Below are 14,670 nucleotides of genomic sequence, written 5' to 3'. Positions count from 1 at the left end.
ATCCCCGGTGGCGCGGAAAGCTCGCCTTTCAGGGAATTTCAAACAACGGCGGCGCACGGCAAACAACAAATATATTAGTACATAAAACGGGCTAGGCTGGCGATGGTGAGTGCATCGGAGATCGCTGCAGCAAACATTCCGTAATCGGTCGGCAGGGGGATGGGGAACAACACGGAGGAGGGTTGAAACTCGCAGGAATATATCCGAAAATACCGCTTTCCACCTGTACACAATGCGTTTGCGAACAAAAGCGCTGCTCTGTAGGGTTGGGGGGGGGGGGGGGGGAGCTCGACAAACGTCGAGTCGACGCGAGTAACGTTATCGCGACGCTCCCTAGACCAGACTCTCGACACTCAGTGTCATCTTCTATGACTCCTCGCCCCTTACCTCGATTATACGCATCGTGACAAGAAGGTCAGGAGTGTCGATGGTGAGAATATCGAGACGAGAATCACCGTTCCAGACGTTCTCCATTTGGTCGTTGTGTGGAGGAACCTTGGGCGAAATGCAGTAACTGGGAGGAGGATGTTGATAATTGGTATAGTCGATCCTTTAAATAAGGACGAAAGGACGGCAAGGTATGGGAGAGAAGGATCGGGACGTATTTGTTCGAGGGGTGGGAGTGACTGGTCGAAATGAAGTGGGGGGGGGGGGGGGGGGGGTTAGTGGCTCCAGGGAATTGGTAGTGGCAATGGAGGTGCATAATTCGGTAGGCGATATTAGGTCTCATTGTTGGTGAGTTCGATTGGCGGCACTCTCTCTCTCTCTCTCTCTCTCGCAAATAGAATGAACACGATGCAGTGGCCAACACAATGGCGCATACGTCGATACACGCGCTGATAAACAGAGTGATATACACGCTAGATGCACACAGGAATACATATTGATATACATACCTTTCTCCACACTCGATACACATTGCTGAATTTCGTGTGCAAAGACTATGACTGGTTCTGTTATACTATACATATATAGTAGGTACGCAGCAAATTAACCGTTGAATTTTATTTAGTTATTATCGAGTCTCCGGTAATGGAGTTTAGCTTCGGTTAATAACAGCTTTCACGTTTCGTCAGGACGCAGTAACGTTTCCAGTGTGTACACGACGATGATAATGGAGCTTTTGTAAAGATTTACATATATACATACAATGCTAGACGATTCTCGAGTGGAGCTTGACCATCGGACATGAAATACGAAAGGATCTCGGGTCTCTTCAGGTATAGAAGCGACGAAGCTACAGAGAGATGATGTATCAGCGAGGAACCGGGAGTGGAAAAGCAGCAGCAGCAAAAGGAAGAGAAGATCCTCTCGAAGTGGAAATGACATTTGTATGCATTGCCAGGCGTATTACAGTGGAGCCAACTCGATCCAACACCTCGAGCGAATCTCCAGCCGTGAGAAAGCTCTCCCTTTCCTCGGAGCAACCAACTTACTCCGTGATTACTGTTTTCCTATGCTGCGGCGTGCTACCAGGTTTGCTCCCAAAGGAAAATCCCCCCTCCCCTCTCTGTTCCCTTACCTTGACTCACTCTTGTCTTGCCAACTTGGCTTCTGCCACCACGAAGAGGATACGCGACTGACTCGGTAAATCGGCCGTGGCAACGCTCCTTCTCTACTTAATATATATATGTTCTCCAGAAGCTTCTTCTCGCAGCTAATCTCGCCCACTGCGAATAAGCCAACTCTCCGCTCTAATTTGCCACGTGCCTCCTCTGTCTCTCTTCAGCTACGCGAGACACACCATCATCCTTAATTTTTCTTTACTTTTCAACATTGCCAAGCTTCAACACCTTCCTCCTCGACGAATATCTTGGATCCTCGAAATATCTCGTGTATTAGTTTATGCACAGGGGAGCCAGCAGTTGTCGGACGCAGGAGTGGCCGTTTAAAAGTTTCCCACGTGCGTTTTCTCGATCGAGTCCACTTTCCAGCACAAGATAATCCGGACGACGAACAAATTGCTCGTATAAATTTCACTGTACCCTCCTACGTATAACGAGAACGTAGTAACGGTATAAATTTACCAAACGTGTCGAAGGATTTGCAACTTTTCCCTCGTTCCTTGTATATATATATATGTATGTTTATTGCTGCGATAGCATGAATGTTTTGAAGAAATGTCAAGTAGCCGGTGAAGTTTGCGAAGCGAGCAACTTCGTAGCGAGCGAGCCTTACACGTTCCGTAATTGCGTTACATCTAATAACGCACGTTAATTACAGCAATTACCGACTTTCAGTACCCTGTCGTCTCTCTCGCACCTTTGGAAATTAATCGCCTTTTGCCTAGTTTCATTAGACTTTTGCGAAACGGTCGGACCAAAAAGCACTAATTATGACTAATCTCTAATTGCCGGTGGTTTTTTATTGTTTCTGCAGTTATATATATATATATATGCGAATGGTGGATAGGAAATGGTATCGATTTACAGAGTTAATATTTATATCTAACATTATTGCAATTGTTTGGAAACAAAATTCACTGTATTTCGACCAGAATTCTATCGAGGTATATAAATGTAGAGGATATTTAGGTTGAATTTCCTATTTGCAAGTGTTCTCCATCTCAAGCATAAAGATGCTGAAAATATGAGGTGAAGTAAAAAAAATAGTGCATTCCCGTATATTTCGAGTCGATAGTAGCGATCTTCGGGAACCAAGCAAAGATCCCCATAAACTCGCGTGAATCGAGTACGTTTATTCGCACCGTTGCTCCAGAATTTCTTTCCCGTCTAGCAGCACCTGAGGAAGAGGGATGAAGAAAGGAGAGGGAGGGGGGGGGGGGTCTGTGAGAACTGGAGAGTCTAGGGATCAAATATTTTCCCTACCTTTGCTCCGACGACCCTTTAACTTTTCTACGAGGCAGTTACTTTATCTCGCGTGAAAACACCTTGGCCAAATATTAAGCTAGCTCAAACTGGATAACAAGTTTCCCATCCCGAAGCTTCAAATAGGAATAAGCTCGCGATCTATATTTATGTAAAGGGAATCATTGGACGATGGGGGAGAAGGTCGTTGGATGATTTTTTCGATAATTTCTTCAAAGGAACGGGTGGAGGAAATTTTCAATTCATTCGTCGAATTTGAAGGGCTTTAAAATTCATGGAATTTCTCAGGGAAGTTTGATTGTTGAATATTCGAGCTGGAGAACGGTTCAACTGTCATATTCGGGAAAGCCTCGGTGTCCCGGTCTCAGCTCCGACTACGCTCGACGTACGGGCTTTCGAATCATCCTGCGGGGAGCGAGTGTAGCAAAGCTTGGTAGATTTTCGAACGTTTACCCCTCCTGAAAGCGTGTGACGTCAGCGACTATCAAATTGAACCGTCTACGTGGCTAAACACGGTGCAGTTCTGGCACTACCTACGGTTTTCCCTCTTGTAATATATTTTACGCGATCGTTTGTAGTCTAATAACGTCTAGAGTCGAAGACGTCATATACAGGACGAACGTTTGGTTTGCATGGGAGAACCTAGCGAGATCAGACATTTTTATCCTTGCTCGATCATAAAATCCTGTAATGGAATTTCGTACGCTGCGACCGATCCTTCGAACCTTCTCCTCCTCGACAAGAACGATCATCGTCGGAGACAAGAAGTTGTTAGCAGGATTTTTAATATGTGTCCGATTGCAATTGTGCTGGAAAGCGAAGGTTAAGCTATACCTTCACGACGGTTATTGCGAGAGAGATGTTTTTAAGTAGGCGTAGACACATCTCTTCGTAGATTTCATTGCGACCTCGCGCCGAATGACGGTAAATGCACGATACATGGAGCCAGTCGTTTCGTGAGCGGAAGAATCTTTTGAAATGTCGAGAACACGATCTCGAAACCTCTCCGATGCTTTCTAAAGGGAATAATTCTCCTAAAAATAACATTGGATCCCGAAAGTCCTCTCTTCTGGCGAAAAACGTGCATCGATCATTCGAGATTTGCAATTTAAACGTTGATTCCTCGAGCAAACTTACACCGACGATAAACCACTGTTTATCTTTCAACCGTAGATTTTTCACAAACTTTATCTCTATTAATTATACACGCTCATTGTGTTAGAAGATTGAAAACTTTATGAAATAACTTATGAATAAATTTTCACGTGGAATTCTTAGAAAATATCCAGCGAGTTCTAGGAAGAACAGTAGCTTTGGATTGCAAAATTCATTGCGAATTCTCATCTCTAATGATAGTATGAGAAGAGATGGGAGGTGAGAGATGTAGAAGCGTGCGCGAAGAGCCCTTGTCGAGAAGTAGTAATGGAATGGTGAATCTAGGGAGAGAGAGGGGGGGGGGGGGGAGGATGTGGATATCTGGAAAGATTCGGCTTTCTAAAGAGAGGCTCGCTCGAAGCAAGCACGACGACGGCCTGTTGCTCCCCAGTATTTACCCAGCAGCACCTTCCTGCACTTAACCTACCACCAGTGCACTTATATATATATATATAGTAAATATACTTTGTTCTACGATCGACCAGGCAACTTTCACGAACGTGCGAATCTTGGCTCGGTAGGTTATGGTTAAGTTCACAATAGCACTCTTATTAAAGAGTCAATTATAGGTGTGTGCGTGCACGGTTCTCTCTCATGATCCTTTCTAAAATATATCTCGTTTGCTCGTGTGGGTGTATATTAATAATAATGATGATATATAAGGCTGTACAGCAGTCTCTCTCTCTCTCTCTCTCTCTCTCTCTCAATACAATAAGTCGATACCTCTTAAAACTATAGGGATCCGACCGGCACATTCGACTCGCTCTCTCGCGTGTTCCGAAGAAAAACGAATCGGGCGACGAGGCTCACGCCCCGCGACCTCGAAGAGTCCGGTTTCGACGAAAGAGGCAAAAAATACGGCGAAAAATTGACAGAGGCTGGAAAAAGCTTGAATTATGAATGGAGCGAAGTGGGTCGCGATTAAAACGAAGCGAAGAATCGTCGCTTGGACGGCTTTCATAATAATGTATATTCATGCAGATGTATAATGTTGCACATATATATATATATATGTAGGAGTGTGCGTGTAGATGGGTATATAATATATTTGATGCAGAAGGCGAGATGACGCGTCACTGTCAATGTAAATCAAAACCCTCGTTGCTGAAACACTCTTCTCTCGTCCCGTTTATTTTCACCAGACGAGAATTGTGCGTGCGCCAGTTGTTGTTGTACTCTTTATTATTACTTTTTTTTTATTATTATTTTTCAAACTCCACCTTATTGATTTCTACGTCAAATGGCTTATTCTCTCTCTCTCTCTCTCTCTCTCTCTTTTATAGCGCGAACGCGGATACGCTGCATTTCCATGGAAACCACAAATGAAGTGCTCCGGATATAACTGCGTCGGGGATCCTCATTTTCGTCAAAATTCACGGCGGTTGTTGCTGCTACTTTCGCTCCTGCTATGATATGCTACGTATACGTCTGTGTGTGTGTGTGTGTGTGTGTATATGGCAACGCTGCATATATATATATATATAGGCAAGCGTCAGGATTACATGCACTATCTTTCGGACCCTCGTTAAACCCGGATATATCTTATCTCGGCGTATCATCCCTCCATCGTTCTTTATGTGAAATTCATTGATGCGCCTGTCAGCGAAAAGGCGTTGCCTCTGCTACCACACACACGCAAACACAGTGAAAAGAGTAATGGTCGGACGAATCGAGTGGTGAAAAATGCAACGGACGAGAGCTTTGCATTCTCCCCCTCTTTCTCCTAGGAGTGGGAGGGGGAGGGGGTCGTACGTGCTAATTAAGAATTTAAAGAGGAATAAAGCTGGGAAAAATTACGGAAGGGACGGTGGGGGAGGGGGTTGATAAATACGAGACTCTGCTTCCAAGCGCTACATCTACATACACGCTGTATGTACGTGTGCAAGCGTGCACATTATATACGTATAAACGAACCGATGTTAAAAACGACTTTACACGGAGGAAAAGTGTTGCTTTAATTAAATGACCGTCGGCCGGATGGAAAAAGCTATATTTAGCTACTTGGCAAAATAATGTTCACTGTTTAAACCTGCAGTGTGCCATTTCTCCAGCTGGTATTATAATTGTTCAAACGCAATGACTAATTTGCCAGCATTATTCATTTCCTCACCCGCGGCGACTCGTCGATTGATTTCGCCCCGGTCAAACTTTTTCCCGAAAACAGTGGAATTATTTTAATTAAAGTAGTTCAATTAAATGGGGTCCGTTGGTTGGAAAAAGAGGGCCGAGCAGGAGGTTCGCGGGGAAATAAATAAAAAATTACTGTTATATAGCGTGTAGCCTCCGCTGTTGCTGCGCGGCATTAATTATCCGCTCGTTTGGACGAACGGAACGCATGGTCCTTTCTAAAACCACTGCGTTTCGGACCAAACAAGTGGCGATCCTCGCAGGATCCGAGTCCTTCGAGCAGCGAGATTCTTGATGGCTCGTCGGATCGCGCGCCGCTCTCAACTTTCTTCTCTCTCTCTCTATGCACACCAATTTGTCTCTCAAAGAGCCGGAATGTTGCTCAAGTATTCAGTTGCGAACACACTTTTCCGTCTTGGCAAATTGTACCGAGCAGCCGCCTCTTTTTTCAAAGACCGATCGGTCCACGCTGGTTCTCCTACCAAGAGGAATCTTTTCAAACAGTTTCACGCGCATCTCTCTCTCTCTCTTGACATACCGTCCTCCGATAAATTGTTCGACGAGCTCATCCACGGAGTTTCCTTTGTGCATTGCATAATTAATGAAACTTTCTTATCCCCCCCCCCCCCCTCTATTAACCTTCGCAGAGTGTCCTCATGCCTGTACACTCGGTTATACTGACAAAAATAATCCAAAGCGTTCGTCGAATATTTCAAAGCACCCTCAAAGATTTTCACCCTCTCCTCGTTGTGTTCTTGGAAACTCTCAACTATGTGGTGCGTTCGATGTTCGAGCGATTGTATACATAAGCTTAGTTTATCTTTGCAATTATAAGAGATTTTCACAATTTTTCAATAGACTTTTCCGAAAGTTCTTTCAATTTATAAATGCATAGAATTAATATGCAAAAATTTGATGTTACTTAGAGTTACGAAGATAAAATATTACGATCACTATATATTTGGTAGAAATGAAGCAACACACCTTGTGTACGCTTGGTGTACCTAATGCAACATATTCGCGTTACAAGAAATCACCCGAGACCACTTCGCAGTTGCTCGAATCTCTCTTATTTCTCTTCAGCGAGGAATTCTCTATATAATACACTATAGTTAATTAAGCAATATTATATATGTATATATGAAAAAAAGACTTACTTATACAGATTCGTATGTAATAATGGTCCGGTGATACACATCAGGACAGAACCGAAACCCTCTAATCTCTGTAATTACATCCGGTAGCGTATTTCCAGCTCTTCTGCAGAGAATTTTCCTTTATTTATTTCGAGCCGGATCTTTCAATTACATTTCGCCCTGGCTGTTTTTCTCTCGCTCGACTGCTTTAATTAGAAGCTGATACTTTTAAGTTGGCGACAGTGGCGGACCTCCCGAGAAACCGTGGACGTTGAAACGGTAGAAAGGAGACGGAGACAGGCCTCGACGACGACGCATTTTCAAATGGGATGCATTGTACCGATGCGGAATTAATCTCTGGCGTTTTCACGCATAAACTTTGTGTCTCGATGAGCCGTTAATTAGCTTTCGCATCACGAACGCGGCTGCTACATCAAATGGCACGCAAATACGATCGCGTCTGCCTTTTCTCGCAAAACAATGCGATTTAAAACGATAAAAGCCAATTGTTTTCTAGAAAACAACGCCGCAAACTGGTTGTTCCCTGGGACCTCCCGTAATTCGCTCTATAATGTGTACTGTATTCTATCAGTGTATATACGTGTGTTGTAGCGTAGGGGTCGAAGAGCAAGGGAGCCAGCCTCCTCTGCAGTTATAAGACCAAGTTGCACTGCTTGAAACATTGATCATGAATCTTTTCACATCTCGTTCCGCGGTGGATAAATATTTGCAGCGTTGGATTCATCCTGTGGCTCGGCTGCTTATTTTGCAAGGACGACAAAGGAGGAGAGAGACGCGGATACGCACACAGAGAGATCGGGAGAGAAGAAAATATTAACGAGACCGTCCACGCAACGATATCGCTGCTCGCAATTAATTATCCAAGTACTTTCAACAATCTCGTTATCCGATACGATATCTCGCTTGTCGCCGCTGATATCCGTTTTCAGAATAATTCATGTTTCTTGAGGAAAAAGCAGCGTTTTCCCGCTCCTCCGACGCACGAGAGAGAGAGAGAGTGGTCGTTACACATGGTCCAGCTAATTTCGTTGGGAGCATGTACTGCGTTATATTTGTCGAGGCACATTTCAACAAGAGGAGAGAGAGAGAGAGAGAGAGAGAGAGAGAGAGTTCACTGAACATTTGATAATTATACGCATTATTCGCTTGGCTGAAGAATAATTACAGCTGTTTGTATACGGGTCATTTAACAAAACAAATATTATTTTATTCCGTCGAGGACCGTATTATATTTATCCGAGCAAATTTATCAAATATTGTTTAAAAAAAAAGTATTGAAAAAGGTACAGAGGAGAGACTCGGCGAAGAATTTATCCAACTTTGTTAAAAATCCTCGCTCGTACGTACGTATAGAGGTGGACTAATATCGAAGGACAAAGATTCCTCGTATATACATACACGGGACAAGAGCGAGTGCTAACGACGGAATGAAGCAAGTTTGGCGATTCGCATGAAATGGAGCATATTTGAAGCGAAACTCTCCGTGTGTACATCAGCCTCTGGTATTTGCTACGTCTCTCGGGCATACGTTATGGCGCGTCGTTTGCTCAGAGACATCTTGTTGAAACAGCTTTGGTTTTACGAGGAAACCGCCCTTTGCCCTTAGCTTCCGGTTTATAGCGCAGCAAGAACTAATTGCGGAACGCCGAGAATTTCTAATTTAACGCTTTTCAGCCGCCAATGGCGCGCGGCGTACGTCGAGGCCCGATGCTGGCCGCAATCTTCGCGCTGGTACCGCGCGTCGCCGTTCTGCCGGATCTCTCCTTTCGCGCGAGGAAACTTCTGATTAAGCTAGAAATATTAAAAAGATTACCGAGGAATTATTTCGATTGGCTGCGCAGCAGGGGGAGATTCGAGTTTAAATAAAGGGGGGAGGGGGAGGTGTAATAAAGAAGTTCCTCGCTAATCAAATCGATTCCATCGTCGCGCACCGATATAATAATTTTCCCTTCGATTGAACTCGTTGACTCGGCGCGATTGCCTGCGAATCTTAATCCATCGGCCCTCCGCAGCTACTGCGATTCACAGGGTGGAGGGGGGGAGGAATTAATGGGCTCCGACGGTGAAATTCGAAGAAAATTTACCTTTGTATCGCGATGTATATATATATACATTGTACATTTGTACACTCTCCGGCAAAGCAGCAACAGCTTTGGGAATTTGTGGGCAATATTTGCACGGGATTTCTCGGGACCTTTTCCGGAAAAGTTTTACAGGAGCGCGTGGTATTTGCGCAGTGGAGTAAAAAGGAGCTCGAGCGATCTGCGAGCAATCGAAGCACCGCCACGCTCCCGAAAGTATCCACCTTTTAACTCGCTAACCGATGCGACTTTCAATAGCTATCCTCGCAGCGGAGCTGCGCGCACACACCGATCGGAGGGTCAGGCGTCACGGCGTCGTCGTCGTCGTCCCGGAGTACTTTGGGCTTCAATCGCCTGAAAGGCTCGCATTCTCCTCGTTCTGCACCGAGCGAGACGCGCTCTTCTACTGTTTATCCCCCCTCCATTCAGAGATAAAACTAAAGAGTGCAGAAAGGAAAAGCAAGTTTGACGTAAAATTGGAGTAAAAACAGTTTAGGTACTAGCAGTATAATAATATCAATTTTGCATTCCAAAAACTGTTATTTCGTATAATTATTAAAATGAAATAAGGGCGAGGGTAGCTTTATTCGATAGTGTGCGAGAGAGAGAGAGAGAGAAAGAGGGCGAGTTAAAATAACAAAGGACTGTAGCAGGATGGAAATTGTTTGGAACATTGCTTGGCCAGAGTGTACCGCACGCAATTTGCAAAAGGATAAACGATACGCAAGTTTCGTATTTCGTTAACATGCAGGTGAGCCGATATTGGAAAGCAATGGCTTTGTTAAAGAGAGAAAAGGGGGAGAGGATTTACAAGGAGAAAATGGAAGAGAGAATTATATTTTTAATGCGAGAGGGAAACGAGGATTTTACCAGCGTAATCCCGATTCATTTGGTAAGTCCCACAAACGATACCACGGGCGTTTGTAATAATCGCCTTTGGACTTTCTTACGAGTCTTTTATCAACCGCCAGCCGACGACACAATTCCACTCGAAATTTGGCGCGCGGTTCTTGTCTCCTGGCTAAGCCGCGGCTGCTAAAGCGTCTTAAGAAGCTGCCGCGCCACGCAAGAACCTCCGCAGTTTTACCTCGATTTCTTCACCCTAACGTTTCACGCTCGACGCGGACGAGAAACCTCCCCCCCCCCCCCCCCTCCTCCTCTCCATCTCGGAGACGATTCATCATTTATTTCTCTTTTCTCTGGAAAATCAAAGCGAGTGAGAAAAAAGGTCGCTGCAGAAATTATTTAACAACCTACATATATATATATATACATCGAAGAAGAGAAGCGTGCTCGATAATAACTGCGATAAAACTTACCGTACAATAATTCAGTGCTCGTGGCTTTTGCTTCGGATCGCCAATTGGGCCGCTCTTGCAAAGCCACTGCACCCCCCCCCCCCCCTTCCCAGTGATTCTAGTGCGAGAGCCAGACCGCGGAAAGACGGAACGAACGAGAAACGGTGTTAGCGTGCAATAACGCGTGCACGATGTGACTATAAAAGTCCGAGCAAATTTGCCTGGGAGTTTTTCGTCCGTGTGCGTCGTGGACACGCTTGTAATGGGAAAAGCAAGGGCCATTAGACGCGTATATTCCATATGCAGCACACACACATGTACACACATGTGTTCCTGGCTTTTCCGCGGATAATCTAATATTACGTCAAACGTACATAGCCACTGCAATTACGATTACAATAATCGTTGTTGTTGCTGCTGCTCTCCTATATACGGTGCCTCCCCCCCCCCCTCCACCGCTCTCCACGCGCACCAGGGATAATTGTGTTTTACATACGAAGCCACGGCTCTGGAAAGTTGTGTAAGTCAATTTTCACGCAACTTGTGTGTCGGAGAGATGACGCAGCGAGGAAAGTAGAGTTGCTTTTCGCGCCAGCCAACTTTAAATTGAATCGAACTCGGTTTGTTTTGACTCCGAGTTGATTTTACGTCCGATGCTGGATATAAATTCTGTAATCGATACGACGAGTCTCGTGATATTAGGGGACGAGGGTGTGGGTGCTGAATGTACCAGAGTTTGTTCGCTTAAATACGTTCGATTAACGTGTACAAGAGTCTCGATGATAAACTGTGATCAATGTTTAAAGTTTTTTTTTTGTCAAGATTTACTAAAAGTTTCGAGAAAGTTGCACACACGTACACACGAGTGTACAATGGCATTAGTGTAGCTCGCGTATCGCGTTCCGCACAATCGGTCTGACGTAGTTGGAAAACTTCAGCCACTGGTCGGATCCTGTACATCTCAGTAAAGTTTCCGGTGCTGCGCGCTGAATGCACCAAGTTCCGTTGTCAGTATCGGACTGGGTCAAGTCTGTTCTACCACGGGGATTGTCTTTTTGCGACATTGCCGAGTCGTACATACGTCGCACCGAATATACTCGTCACCGCTGCTAGATCCGATAACGAATCCTCTATAAATTCCACGTTATAAGAATAATACTACTCTCGACGTGTCGTCTCAACATTTCTCTAAATCCTGCCTAGCGACGTTTCGACTATTTATAAGTTGAAAGATAAATTATTTGGAAAATGGACTCTGATGCACTCCGTTGGAGTGCGATGGGAAAACAAATCACTCGATTGAAGTAACTGTAAATGTCTGATCGAAGGAATTATGATTATTTGATGATATAAAATAATGTTTACTGGAGAATCGCGGGATTTATATATATATATATATATATATTATAATATAATAAATAGAGAATTACTGGTCTATATAGAAAGTTTTTACTAGCGTTAAATATGGCGAATCTAGCCCCCAGAGAGTTTCTCATCAGAATTCCCCTATTGGGTGGATGTGATCGTAAAATCTAAGATTGTATTTCAGACGGTGCTCAGGAGGGTGGGAAGGTGTCGAAACGGGCGAAACCACTGGATCCGGAGGAGGACGACTACTACTACGACGACGTGGACGAGAGGAACAATCCTACGAACGAGGCACCGGTAGTACCACCCGGATTCCTCAGTCCCTCGGTCAGGGAGTACCTCGATCTCGGTAAATCGATACCTGGTACGTAAACAAGTTCATCTCGTGCAAACCAAGTCCTCTCCTCTATACGTATATATATATATATATATATATACACACATGGTATATACCCTGTGCAGAAATCTCTTTCGCAAACCATCAGCCGCAACCTTGCAACAACCCCCTCTCTCCTACCTCTCCATCTAAGCGAGCCTTGTGATACATGTATAAAAAAGCGGCGCACGCGCGCACTTCCGGTACCATCGGCACAAAACCTCGAGGAACCTTCCGGCGAAGAATTCCGAGCTTAAGCTTGACGAAAAGGACTGGACAGACAGCTTTATGAACGCGGGTTCATGCTTGAATTTATATACCCGATTTATCTTTGAGCGTGGAAAACGCAGAGGGGATGAAAAGCGTTGCTTGGTTCTCAGAGAGTTCCGTAAAGGTTTTTTCCTCCCCCCTCCTCATCCTAAGATTCCATAACCTTAACCGAGAATTGAAATACGGTAACGGAGGAAAATCGCGAGTCTCTCGGCTCTCGCTCGATGAGTTTCGCGATTCGGAACGATTTTATGCGAGTTCTCGAGGACTAGGATTGTGTGTGTGTGTGTGCGTGAGAGAGAGAGAGAAAGGTAAGAATGACGGGTGGAGAAGAGATAAGTTATTGCTCGTCGAGGTATGTGGTCGCATATTTTCTTATCCTTCGGAACGAAGCCGAGCATCCTCTTCCTCGATCATTCCAAGGTCCTCGCCGTTGCCCGGAAGATTACACCCTTCTTCGTGGGTGTTCATGAAGCTGTTATTGCCAGCTCCATCCTTTCCCCGATCTTCGATATTATTTTTTCCGTTTGCCATGCCTTTCCTATATCGCACCATACATATATATATAGTAAATAATGACATAAACAAGTGCGGAATTACGAGCGTCTGTCGCTCCCCACCCCATGTAACCAAACCTTATTGCCAGGGAATGCGATTGCCCGAATGACTTTGATATTGCAATGAACGATCCAAGAAATTTACCGAATGCTTCCGATTCCTTTGATCGCCTTGAAAAAACCAACCTCACCCGTATACTTTTCTCTCTTCTTCGAGCTATATATATATATATATATATGTACCTCTGGACTCTTCCATTAAACAAACTCTTCCGTTGCCCCTCATTGCTATATATACGCTCGCTCTGAGATACCATGCTCTCTAGAAATTAAAATACAGCGGCGCTAATTACAATTACTCATTATTAAAGAAAAGTCGGGGAGAGCGTCTGAGAAAAATCGCTGGCAAATTCCCATTTTCATAATAACAATAACCCTCGTCCGCAGCTTCCTGAAACGCGCGAGCGAGATTACGCGATGGTTAACGCAATTTCGAGGCTGCTCCATCAGGATATCGATGATGGTTTTTTGCAGAGGCCGATCGAGGCAACGAAGCTCAGCGGAGCACATTTTTTGCCAGTGCTCTTTTTTGCAGCTGCAGATTTGTTCTCGATTTTGCGAGGTAAAAATATCTGCTTAATTGAGTATCGATGGATTCTTTGGTGGTGGCCTAACACGACGACGGCGTATATATAGTTATAAGCTACGGGAGCAAAAGGCGCGGAGCGCTTCAGGGTGCGGCGCGGGCGCGTTGTCCCCTGAACCTCGCAGCCTCGACACACAACCAACCTTCCTCCTTCCCATTAACCATGAACACTCTCGAGCCTTTGCCCTTCGCTCGATCGATTGTAAAATATTCCTAGTCGCCGGCACTCGGAGAGAAAATTTCTATAACGAAGTTCGCGCGTTGGCATAACCGGAAGGGAAAGTCAAGTACCTTTCGCGTTACACGGGGCAGCGGATGTTGAGGAAATTTACACTATCGAGCATATTTCCCGGTCAAAGTGACCTAAACAAATTTACGGAATAACTAACTCCGTGGGAGGGCATTCGATAAACAACTCGCACGATTTTACTTTCGAACCTAATTTCGTCCAAGTTGACGAGACACACTCTGCTAAATTTCAGCGATTATAAATGTAGAAGAAGAAAGTTTGCTCTTTCGCGATATAAAGTCCGGCGCGCAGTACCGTGTACACGAGGAGGGTTTAAGTTTGTACTAGGCAACCGCACAATGTTTCCCCAGTATAAACGCCTCCTTGCACACGTTTGTGCTTCCACACGAGGCGCTAATTGAGTTGCTTCCCGTGAAAGACCTCCTATCGTTGTTCCAATTGTTCCTCCGTACTGTATATACGGACGCGTTTCTATATATACACATTCCCTCGTACCATCATCGCGAAAGAGGAATTTTTCTGATTCGCCGTGGGAGAGAGAGAGAAGGACGCGCGAG

The 14,670-nt window shown here is 44.8% G+C and overlaps 2 protein-coding genes across 4 annotated transcripts in view; one reads left to right on the top strand and one right to left on the bottom strand.

Annotated features, from left to right (window-relative positions):
- The window catches only part of qin, a 153,477-nt gene that overhangs the window by 33,712 nt on the left and 105,095 nt on the right, over positions 1-14,670 (bottom strand). The gene's annotated exons all lie outside the window — the stretch shown is intronic.
- LOC136777338 (uncharacterized) overlaps positions 1-14,670 on the top strand; it is a 53,415-nt gene that overhangs the window by 26,839 nt on the left and 11,906 nt on the right. Inside the window, exon 2 of the mRNA XM_066733522.1 lies at positions 12,196-12,378. Within this exon, the coding sequence (XP_066589619.1) occupies positions 12,196-12,378 (183 nt within the window). The remainder of the gene's footprint in view (positions 1-12,195; positions 12,379-14,670) is intronic.

The sequence above is a fragment of the Prorops nasuta genome, unplaced genomic scaffold (assembly GCF_024137725.1).
Source record: "Prorops nasuta isolate Cenicafe-Biocafe unplaced genomic scaffold, Cenicafe_Pnas_1.2 PNAS00011, whole genome shotgun sequence".
NCBI classification, from domain to species: Eukaryota; Metazoa; Arthropoda; class Insecta; order Hymenoptera; family Bethylidae; genus Prorops; species Prorops nasuta.
Note: the sequence above shows the minus strand (reverse complement) of the source record. Positions and strands in the feature narration are given on the sequence as shown.